At 33.5% G+C, this 12,257-nt stretch overlaps 1 protein-coding gene across 9 annotated transcripts in view; it reads right to left on the bottom strand.

Moving 5' to 3' along the window:
- The window catches only part of SHOC1 (shortage in chiasmata 1), a 47,598-nt gene that overhangs the window by 1,609 nt on the left and 33,732 nt on the right, over window positions 1-12,257 (bottom strand). For 8 of the 9 annotated variants that reach the window (XM_068175628.1, XM_068175633.1, XM_068175636.1 and 5 more), the window contains 11 exons: window positions 11,669-11,741; window positions 10,189-10,261; window positions 9,412-9,596; window positions 8,807-8,912; window positions 7,053-7,164; window positions 5,980-6,101; window positions 4,930-5,023; window positions 3,763-3,894; window positions 2,285-2,434; window positions 1,068-1,236; window positions 291-848 (listed from right to left, as the gene is read on the bottom strand). In XM_068175628.1, coding sequence (XP_068031729.1) covers window positions 291-848; window positions 1,068-1,236; window positions 2,285-2,434; window positions 3,763-3,894; window positions 4,930-5,023; window positions 5,980-6,101; window positions 7,053-7,164; window positions 8,807-8,912; window positions 9,412-9,596; window positions 10,189-10,261; window positions 11,669-11,741 — 1,774 coding nt within the window. The remainder of the gene's footprint in view (window positions 1-290; window positions 849-1,067; window positions 1,237-2,284; window positions 2,435-3,762; window positions 3,895-4,929; window positions 5,024-5,979; window positions 6,102-7,052; window positions 7,165-8,806; window positions 8,913-9,411; window positions 9,597-10,188; window positions 10,262-11,668; window positions 11,742-12,257) is intronic. The other variant, XM_068175629.1, reaches the window with a different exon arrangement.

Genomic DNA, 12,257 nt, shown 5'->3' with positions numbered 1-12,257 from the left:
ATTACCCTAAGCATTAAATGAAAGAGTGGTTTAAATTAGTTACTTAGGTTTTCATGAATGAGTCTGATCTGATTAGTGAAAGCATTTTAATGCTGTGCTGACCTTGTACCACCAAAAGATTTAATGACAGCCAGTAACAGACAAATCATAAATTAAGTCATCTGTACTAGGTGTTAGGCACTTTTTAAAAACAAACTTAAACTTGGATTTTTAAAAGAAATGTAGCATCTTACTTGCAGTTGAGTAACAAAAAAAATTTCAGCAAAATCTTCAGCTTACTTTGGACCTACCTGTTTTAATTTTTTCTTTTATCTGTAAGAATGGAGGCTTTTGTTTTCTCTTTCCTTTAGATGTTTCACCTATTTGGTTAAAATTCAGATTTTGAAGCTCATCCGTATCATCAAAGAAATCAGAGAGAAAACCATCATGAGCAAATGAATTACGTGGGCCTGTGGATGAAGAATCATTCCACAGGGGCTGGTCAATCTGAATTTCAAGGCTTTTAAATGTTGTGTCTCTAAATTCATCTAGAAAACTCTTAGGGCTCTCCTGAGGTGCAGAGTCATTGAAAGTTGCAAAGAAATCCTCTTTTTCAGAGTCTTTGGAAGAATGATCAGAGCTATCACGCATTCTGAAAGGCTGCCTTTGAACACGGAGAGAATTTTTAACTTCTAGATGAGCAAAATCTTCATAGTCCTCTGATACAGCAAAGAAATCCAGCTTTCTCCTTGTAATTACGTCTGATGAGCATGCTTTCTTTTGCATACAACTTGGAAGATCAGACTTTAAAAAACCCTTATGATGATTCAGTGGAGGAATTAGGGCTTCAGAATTCATATGAGATGTTCCTGGTAGAGAAAAAAATGAACCATTTTGTATGGAGAATGAAAGATTAGCTTATTTTTTACATTTTACAGAAAACCAAGATGTCATTGAGCATTGTGATTGCAGTCTGTCTCATCAGAATAACTGACCTTGCCATGATAAGAAGATAAAGATTCTAATACATTCAGATTTTTCACTTGGTTTCAAAGGAGACACATTTTCCTAGTAGTTCAAGGTATTACCTGTGCTGTTTTGGGCCTTATCAAGCAGGTCTAAAATCTGGCAATTTTGTTTATTATCAAGATACAATGTGTTGAAGTTATTCTGGTTTTCTGGGTGTGATGCACCTTTCTCTGTTTTTTCTAGAGCAGCTCTATTTAGGTTGTATGAAGATATCATGTCACTGAAATGCTGTAACAATGAAGAAAGTATTTGTCAGGAATGTTGATGGTACATCACTACTTGGTCTATACTGCTAAGTACAAAAAGTTAAATCAGTTGCTAAGATTCTAAGATGTATAAATTTTTGTTTACTGGAACCAAAAAAAAGACTTACCAAAGCTGGAGAGGCATGTAGAGTACACAATGTACCTGTCTTACATCTATAAACAGATAAAGTAATAGTATCTGTCTTGAAACACAGGAGAAGCAATATCTTAATAATACAATTTATTCTCCTTCATTACTCCAAGACTGTAGGAAGCAGTGTCTGCAATGGATTGGCACCGATCATGCATCACAGAGGAATTTAACTGAGCTTTTTCTGTCAATAAAGATGGCTTTACACATATACAGTTAAAACAATAATATGCACAACTGCACATTCAGTGCTTGAATACCTATTCACTTGCTCCTTCACCTTAATGGTATGCTTCACCTTAAATGAATGGTGTCCTCAGCCATTTTCTTGAATGATAAAATATGTGCATTTTTTATTGAATTAGGTTACTATATTCAGTCTACAATTTTCCTGATTTGACCCAACAGTAGGAACAGTACAAGCACACAATTCTTCATCTCTAGGGCTCTGTCAAACACTAAGTGCTACGAATGCTAAGTGGTGCATTTAGGGAGAGAGGGAGGCAGGAAGGAAGGAAGGAGGGACTGAAGTCCTGGAAATACTTAATTGGAAAACATCTTTTATGATAGAAATACACAAAACCTTGCATGTGGATACAATATTCAATATTGTGAAGCTCAAGGAGGAAGTTGATCTAATGAGTATTTTTCCAGTTAAGAAAATGCTGTCATTATCTCCTCCCAGTCTTGACTTGACAAAATCTGCTGAGAATCAGCAGGCTCAACTTTTGGGATATGAGTGATATGCTAAAACCTGTAATTAATTTTTAAATGCCACCAGCAAATGCACATGTAGTATCAAATTAAAAAAAAACTCAACAACCACATATTACAACAGAGCAAAAAAATTAATATAATATATAAAATAATTTTGGCCAACCTTTAAAACTTTTTTTGGAATCTGTGGCAGAAGTTCCTGGAGTTGATCAAAGCTTGCAAGAAATAACCTGTTCAGTGAAGATCCCTTCTTTAACATAAACTGAGCAACCAAAGGATTGATACATGGAAAAGTAAGCAGGCATTTCTCTGGCTGAAAATGGAAATTATTTTGTTAGACTGAAATCTGACAAACTTTTTATCCTTTTTTTCCTGTTCTACCAAGTCACATCTTATTCAATAAGTCCTACAGTGTATCATAGAAAGACGGCTTTCAAACAGTGCACTTTTACAGTCCAATAAAAAATAATTTTTTTTTACTACAGATGCAACATAGTATCATTTCTGAAAAAGAGTAAGTTCTGCATAACCATTTGACAAAAAGCAAGTCTAAAGATGTTTATTTTCTAAAGGTTAAAACCAGTGTATAACTTAAACTTGATTTTAAAATGCATGACCAGATTTACTATTAATTCTCCATTTTAAAGTGAATTACCTAGATCAACATAAACTGACAAAACTGGTTCTGTTTTACAAAAGCTGTATTTGCTAATGGCAATGAAACAGGTGGCAAAAGCAGGAGTTGTCAGGGGGAGGATGAATGTCACAAACAGGGCAGCAAGTTGAGAGTAGCTTGTTATCAGTGTCAGCTTCCTGTTCCTGACTTTCATAAAACACTGCCAAGATCAAATATCTTTAACAGACACAATACAATGGCTCGTCTCCATTTTTTTACCAGTATCCTTAATCTCTAAATTGGAAAACCTATAATCTAATACCCACCTCTTGAAAGGCCATGCAAATACCTGCTCTATAATGCTTCTGTATTTTGCAAAAGCAAAAAACAATCTCAGCTTTACAAGAGTTCAAAGCTGTCACATAAAATGAACAAATCCATATGTTTCATTTGAGAACCTTACTGTACAAGTTAAAGGATATATGGTGATTGATGGGCCTGTTCCAGCATTTACTGGAATATGAATAAACAAGTAACTGCATGAGTTAAACAAGTTTTTACCATCTATTACTAAAGCAAGCCGGCAAGCAATGCCATTTACGTAAGTAAAGGATCAGCACTGCTGAATTTGGCTTCCTGCCCAAGTGAGCCACTGTATGTTTTTCTTTTACAATTTGGGTAGTTTTTTAAACCTAGTGCCTAGAACTGTAGAATAGCACAAATTGGCAAGCAGATGTGGTGGATTAACCTCCTTACAGGTTAATTGTGAAAGCACAGGGAAAGTCCAAGTTTCATCTAATTGTGCTGACAAAGATGATGGAAATACTATATATATACATGTCTTTGCATGTATACTAGAAATATGCTTGTATATATATATATATATGCATATATATATTCATACACATATATAATAATGCTTATTTTAATAATATATCTTAAGAGAACTACAACAAAAAAGCCTAAAACATTATAAATCTTAGAAACAGGAAGAAAACTGTAAATTCATGGGAAGAGAAGCAAACCTCAGATGGCAAGACAGAAAGCCAGGATTTGTCCAGCCACTCATGAGGACTGATATTAGATGCTATCAAAATATTGTCAGCAATCTGACGAATTACCAGTGCTGTCTCTTCAATCCCCGGTGTAAGAACTACCTAAAAGTGATAGATAATATTCTTGGTTAAAATTTACTCTATGGAGTGTCTTAATTTGCTACAGAAATTGAGGTGAAAACCAAAGGTCACCCTAAACACAAGAGTTGATACTGCTAAGTAATTAAACCTGATCCATGCTTATCATGCAGAAAAACTCCAACCTCTATCCTGGCTGCAAATCACACTCCTTATTTATGCAAATGCTGTGTAGGTGAAATTAATTGATGCATCCTATAGGTCTTTTATATGTGATTGAGTTTCTGGGTATGAGTTATTAATAAAACAGGCAATTGTGAGATGCCTACTACAGTTTAAGAAGATGTGTAACAGTTTGAAACTATACTTTCCATACTAACTACAGTGGTGAGTACATGAAATGGAAAAAGCTCCATCCTCACTTCATCCTCGTAACTTTCATTTAATCAGGTAAATGTTATAAAAATTTTAATATGCAAATTAAAATTACTTCAAAAAGATCTGCACTCAACATTGGCTGCAAATAAGTGAAAAAAGTGCCTAAAAAGATATCAATTAGGTAAAAAGTATAAGTTACCAACATTTTGGTAAGCTGAATGAAGCTTCTGCCCTATTTTTTAATGCCGATTATTATAGATACTAAAATAGATTTTCTAGATTCTAGATTTCCTGATTTTTAAAGAAAGTTATTTTGTCTCATTAAAAATGCAAACTAGCCGACAGCAGATTATTTCTTTTTTTTTTCTGTCACATCAGCAACATAATATTGATCTGAAACTTCAAATTAAGACACAGCAAGATTAATATGTATTCCAATAATTTGGGATCTACCATCCCATTTTTTGACTTCTAGTCATAACAAGACTTCAACTGAAATTTGAATCCGATTTAACTTGTATTGCAGTCAACACGGTATTTTCACTGACTTTAGCAGCACTGAATTAAGATCCTCTCTTATTTTAGCAATTTTGAGCTATTTTATGTTTTTGATGTAGAAGGTATACTTGACTGAGCTTTTTAGAAATATCATATCATGAAGATTAATACAGAAAAAATTACCTTCACTTCAAAGTCTTTTGATTTCTGTGTAAGTTCAATTAGAGTGGCATAAATTAAGACAAGGTTAAGCAGAGTATTTCCCTTGAGACTGTACCTGTAAAACAATTTCACTGGATCATTAATATTTATTAAGCACATGTAATAATCTCAAACCATTTGTTCCATGTCTTCATAAATATCTATTTCATTTCCTGTAATTTAGAATACTGGTACAGTTTGAGCATTAATGTCTGTGGAAAGAGAACTAGAATATATGAAAGGACTGACTGCTGAAGGATGGACTTTAAGGAAAGAAAATGGAGTCAGTCTACAGAAAGGCAAGTGTGGTCTGAAGCAAAAGGTGTGGATCAAGGTCAGTCACTGGAGACACTGGAAGAAAAACAGAGAGGAAATTACCACTTGCTTATAGAAAAAAATCTCAGAAGAGGTAATAAATTAATGTTTATGAACTATGTCAACAGAAGATGTGCTTCCACAGCAAAAGGAGAACTAGTAATGCACTGGAAGAACACTTGAAGAATGTTTCCCTGTTGCAAATAATATACAGTGGTATTAACACAATAATTCATAACCATGCATTTGTAGGGGTTAGTTTACTTCAAACAGATGTAGGAATAATTCCAGTATTTCCTATCTTTGGAGTTGTGAAATTTCTGGACCTGTTGGTTTGAAATACACCTCATGTTAATATTGCCTGCCTCAAACTCCGTTATTTTATGACAACCATTCCTTTATCATTTATGGAAGACTAAAAATAGCCGCACAAATAAAAAAAACATTTATAAGATTTTGGTGGTCTCCAGTGATCATTGTTACTTTTACATTTTCACTGAGTTTTTTCAGTAGGAGCATGACAACATTGTAACTAAGTGAAAAACCCAAAGCACAGTAGAAATATGAGCTTACAATATTTGTATTGTTTTAAGAGAAATGTATTCCTACAGAGAAGTTCAAAGATAAATGAGTATCAACTTGTTTTAATAAGCAGCTTTCTTTAGTGACAAGTTAGTTTTAAAAATACCAGGATAACAAAAGAATTTAGTAACTTACTCTAAATTCAGTCTTTCTCTGGAATAGAAAATAATCCAACAGCACATATATTGGAGTGATAATGCCATCAGCCTTGTTATTACAGTGTCACAGGAGTCCTCATAATTGAGTTCTTCCACACTCTACCATCAAATTTAAATAAAGAGTGAAAACTAAATAAATACATTACCATGGCTGCGCCAAGCTTTTAATTAGTATCAATATAATATGCAGAAACTAGATCAAACATAAATACAGCTAAATAATGTAAGCATTAAGGACACATATGGAAGTTGGGAGAATTAGTTTGTATTCCCAATTTATTATTCCTTTGAACTTCAAAAGGCTGATTCAAAGCTTTATGCCTCTTCTTCCTTCCTCTAAAAAGAAACACTGTCAATACCTTTTTAGGCTGTTCTTAAGATTTTTTGTGAACTTTAATAATGCAAAATATTGTTATAAACTTCTGAAGTACCTACCTGGCCTATACAAATCATATAATACCTACACTAAGTATATGAAGTCCAACATCACTAATTGAAGTAGCTTATAAGAATGTCTATGCTGCAATACTTGTAATACTAATTGATTATTTTATTATGTATCTATCTTTCAGAAGCCATTCTTCTACCTGCAATCTGTCTTGTTGCATACCAGAATTTAAGTAGTACGCCATTGCTTAAACTATTATTTTTTATTAAAAGTAGGACAAATTATTCTATAGATTAATTCAGATAGCCATCTAAAATGGGAGGAATTAATATGCACACTGGTAACACAATAGAGCTGCAAATACAATTAATTGGTTGTTACAAAATTTCTTTATACAACCATCTTTTCAAGTATGCTTCCTTTAACTACATTCTGTATAATCAAATCACAGGTCAAATGTTACTTCAGTGAAGAAACTGAGAACATTTTAAACTAGTCAAACTGGCACAGACAGAATTTTAGGATTACTGATCTGTGATGTGAAACCATGGATGAATTAAATATGATTATGGGGAAGAAAAGATATGTCAGAAGTCTGAAAATACAGCCTAGAAGTGACTGAACACATAACACAACTTGGACAGAGTAGTTTCATTTTGTACCTGCAGAAAGATAGCAGTACATTCATCTATTGTCAGCACAACATATCGATCTGTACTTCCAAAAAGCCTTAAGGAGTAACTACTGCTTCTTTCAACAAAGGTAATGCTGTACCTGAAAAAATAAAATTATTTCATTAAAACTCAGATAAGTAAAATAATACTATTTTCTTAAAGGAAATGGGTAACATGCAGCCCTTAATACGGGTTTTTAACTTACACAGTCTTGATCGTTCTCAAATGCTCAGTTCACTTCACGACACAGTGATTAACTTTAGCAGCGATTTAGTGAAATTAAATTATGTTGCTAACTGCATTGAGTATGATCTTGACATCCAGACTTCAAGTTTACAGAAAAATATAGAGGTAATATAGAAACCAATATAGATACCTAGAAACTTTTTCTAACTTTACATATTGCATTTTTTTTCCTCCTTTCATGGTTGTGCAGCACAAGGCAAAGCAAATTGCCTGATTGCCATTGGTATGATCCTAAAATTTCTGAGTGACTTAGAACTGCCAGCAGCACAGGCTCCTGTTGTGTTTTACTAGGAAACACAAGAGACTTAAACCTGAATCTGCCAGCAGTATGTCCACTAGGAACGTGTATGGCCAGTATATTCAGACATTTAAAAAAAAGTAAACTCTCACCTTTTCTGAAATTGTACAGCTCTTTGCTCACCTATTTAACTCCCTCATCAGTGCTAAAAGAAGCTAGTGAAATAACAAAACACTGTTCCTAGCTATTTGGCTTATGGCCAGGCTGAACAGAGAACTTGAACAAGTCAGAGTTTAAAAGGATATCAGATTATGTGTTCAAATTTTATATGTCAAAGACATATATTTTTTTCCCCCTACTGAACTGTAATTAGACACAGACCAAAAATGGCTCCACAGCAGACTCAAGGATATAGCCAGGATTAAAACTGGCATGTCTGTCCTGCAACATAGTGAAATCAACTATATGTATCTCTTGTCACTATGTTTGAGAGATTTTGCTGCTCTGGTCCCCATTTCTTTGTTTCGTTGTTTCTTTGTTTCTTTCATTCTTTCTTTTCTTTTTTCTTCCTTACCCCTAATGAGATATAAGGTAGCTTTACCAACTATTTATTACTGTGAGAGCAAAATTCAAGAAAATTATGTCAAAGAAATAATAAAGAAGCACAATGATTTACAATCCTAGCAGTTTTCATACAGTTTACAGAGTATTAAAAATAAAGTGAATAGCAGATCTGAATTTTAATAATAAATTAGCTTTTGTTTTAAACTTAGCCTCTCCTAAACACTGTGATGCACCAGAAAATAAGATGTTTTATTATTGTTCAGTTTGAGTATTTAGTATAGCGTCAGTAGATGAAAGCAACAACAATAACAAATTACCAAAGCAATTTTTATGAAGAATTAAATACAAAGTCTTCCAAGGACCAAGAAGCACTAAAGAAAAGAAAAGTTTGTTAACATGATGATTTTCAGAGAAAAGTAGACAATTAAAAAAGTTGTTCTGATTTAAAAATACCAGCTACAATTTAAAAAATTGGCCAGTTCCATTCTGGTTGGCATGTGTGTTAATCTCTAGTACTAAGTGAAAAAACAGAAAAAACTATACTCTTGCCTCTTAAAAGGCTAATAAATGTAATTGCAGAAATGTATGTGATAGCCAAATAGACGGCTAACACATGATACAGTAGAATAACATACATCTCCTGAAAATCTGAAAATAAATAGCCCACATTATTAAATAGGTTCTTTTAACTCACTTGGATTCAAAAAGCTGAAGAATATCTGGCATATTAAGAAGACCTTCAGTTGTCAGAAATACATATGGAATCTGTACTTCCAGAAGAAAGGAACAACCATGATTCCCTGCAACATTTTGTATATGTAAGATAATAGTTTAATAAACAAAAAAAATATAGATATATCAAATGGACATTCAAAAATTCAGCTTTTATTCATCTCCAATAAAATGCTTCCACTCTATAAGTTTTTTCTCCAAAATGAAACTCCCTTGAATCTTTTTGAAAGTATGCTTTAATTCAGATTTTTTTAGATCTACAGCATTCCCTTAGAACGAGGAAGGATGGATACAGCTTGCAGAAGCTGTAAACAACTTATAAACTTGGCACAAGTCTCTTATAAACCCACATGTACTCCTACATGCCGGCCAAAACTAGGACTACACTCAAATAAAAACACCTTCTTGTTGCATAGAAAACCCAGCTCTCTTTGTTGAGCTTTAGCCCTCATAACGTATTACTCATTCTCTTCCACAGGCATATGAATGCAGCATTTTATGGAACAGAAAATGTTTTCTTTTCATATGTTAGTCTAACTGTTTATTAAAATTCTGGATAACACTTACCCATTTGTATTGTTTCAGGGAGGGTGGTTTTAAAAGTCATGTAAGTGACATTCAGATTTTTGCACAGATTTTTCCAGCCAGAATTTTCAGAATAATCGTATTCCATTACTAGTGAGAAGCACGTCCAAGGGAAGTCAGCTCCAATTTGCTGATTATGTACAATAATGCAGGAATATCTACTAAGACTTAAAAAACCCCAACAAAATATGAAAAAAAATAAGTGCAGGTAGAAATACCCTCAGAACAAAATAAACTCAGTTTTACTTTGACAAATTCTAACTGCTTAAAGACTGTTTACAAAAATATATTTACCCTTCTTGGCTAAGGTTCCAACTCCTTTAAAAATTATTTTAAAAATCAAAAGCTGTACTCTACCTCCTACAATTATCTGCCTAAAATATAATATATTTCAGAAATGTCATCATTTGTAATTTCTTCTGTTATGCCCTTCCAGCATTGTTTTCTATAACAAGCAAAAATCATGTTTCTCTCCATGTTTCTCTTTTTCTAAACACGCAAAACAACATATAAAGAATATTCAATTGTTTGTTCCCTAAAGTTCCTCTAGGCTTCACTAAGCATTTTTCTACAGTGGACAAAATTCTCAACTCTAAAAATGAAGCTGTAGGCAAAAACTACAGCTATCAAACTAATACTATTATGAAAACTTTACTCCAGACTGGAAAGACCCACGGAAAGGATCTAAAGTAACTGAAGCTTCACTGACCTTAGTCCCGACTAAAGAATTTGTTCTCATGAATCAAGAATTTAACTTACTTGCTTATGATCTCTTTACAACTTAAAGGGCTTTGTTTTTTCTCTGAATTCAAATCCACAGCTTTCAAACCTGCTTAAAAAAATATTAAACAGCTGATGAAATAAATAAGCCTCTATGAGTATGAATCAACACACAACAGGAAGTAGCAAATGTGGAACAACACAGGTTATTAAAATTTTAAGTATTACGTATTCTATCTTTTTTAAGTATTACATATTCTATCTTGCTGAAGTCCTATACAATTTCTGTATTGTACTGTTGTATATAATGATTTAGACATTTCCTTCTCAGAACTCAAGGGAAAAGTAATACAAACAAGTTTAATATCTCACAAACTCACAAGTCTGTTACCTTAAAATGAAAAATTAAAGGGTGATACAAAAGGAACCACATTTGCCTCTTTATATCTTAAATTTCTTTACACTTTTTGTACATTTGAAATTTTAACTGCAAGATGTATCTAAGAAGGAATGTTGGTTCTACACAAGTGCCTCTTTTCAAAAGCATAGTAGGATTGACCTGTGTTTGCAAACAAGTCTGAAGATCTTAAAACAAATAAAGCTCTTTTCATTAAATATTATTATTAGCAAAACCACTGTGAACATGCCTCCTCCCTTTCAAAACATTCTAAAAGATAGGCTTTCTTATTTTAAGAGCATAGGAAATCTAACTATTTTTAAAGGCAAAAGAACAGTACAATACACAACACTTGATAAGGTTCAAGCAAGTAGGATTTATGAAAATAGATTTTAAAAAAGCAATATAAAGGAGTCAGTGACCTGTTCTAAACATAACTATAGGCTCAAATTATAATTTTCCTGAAACATGTTTGTTTTACCAGCTGAATTTGCAGTGTTGAACAGTGTAAAGTGTTGAAGTGATGAAAGTGCTGCTTTTATCAGTGGGGAGGTGGGATATTGGAAACAGTATATTTTTGCCTTGAGGTTTATAGATTGATACAGCTTATGCTGACATATTTAACAAATTAGCAACGTATAGCTAAAGGAAAATATTATCTGTACCTGAATACTCATTCAAGGCTTTATGCTGGGGAGTTTAGTTAAGACTTTTAAAATCAAACTGCTCTGAATATGCTTGCAAGGAAGAAAGCTTGTGACTAATGATCAGTTAAAAACAATGAGACAATCTGATCAAGACAACAGTTACAAATATAATTAGGCAATGGGCTGTCCACAGCTCCTTCATGTTCTGTTAAAAAAAATCTTTGACCTAACAGATAAATTATTATGCTCTTGCAATAGAAAACATTAGACCAGCACTCTTAAATGGGATAAAATAAAATTAAAAGATAAAAGGCTGATGGAAGAGTTATGAAATATTAAACAGTGAGAAGATATGTAGAAAGTGTCCTGATGAGAAGGGAGAAACACCTGCACCAAGCATTCACACAGGAATGCAGCACCCTACAGAATATGAGCCACTTTTTATTTCAAAAATACACATAAAATAATAATTTACCTTCTATCCTAGATAATGGGTGAATGAAGGCAGCTTTTTCTCTTTCAGAGTCCATCCTTGTAATTATTAGTATCTGTATGAAGACAATTAAAAGAAATTCTAGTAAGGTAAATTTTTTTTCTTTCAGCCCGCATACATCTTTCTTTTTCCTCTGCACAGAAAACACAAGATTGAATAAACAGATGGCAAAATCAGAAACTTTGGAGTTTTCCACAATGACAATTGTAGAATATTTCAAGTTGGAAGGGACCCATAAGGATAGAGTCCAACTCCGTGCTTCTCACAAGACTACCTAAAACTAAACCATATGACCACATCCAAAAGCTTCTTGAACTTGGACAGGCTTAGTACTTTAACCACTTATGTAGAAGTCTGTTCCAGGGAAGGCCACCCTCTAAGTGAAGAATCTTTTGCCTAATGTGCCTGAACTTCCTCTGACACCACTTCATTCCAGTTGTTTGTGTCCTATTCCTGGTCACCAGAGAGAGGAGATACGCACTTTCCCCTCTGCTGTTTTGCTTGAGGAAGGTGTAGGCTGTGATGGGGTCACCCCTCAGCCTTCTCTTCCCCACGAGGAACAACAGAAGTG

The sequence above is a fragment of the Anomalospiza imberbis genome, chromosome Z, assembly GCF_031753505.1.
Source record: "Anomalospiza imberbis isolate Cuckoo-Finch-1a 21T00152 chromosome Z, ASM3175350v1, whole genome shotgun sequence".
Taxonomy (NCBI): domain Eukaryota; kingdom Metazoa; phylum Chordata; class Aves; order Passeriformes; family Viduidae; genus Anomalospiza; species Anomalospiza imberbis.
The sequence above is the reverse complement of the archived record's forward strand: the minus strand, read 5'-3'. Positions and strand labels throughout refer to the sequence as shown.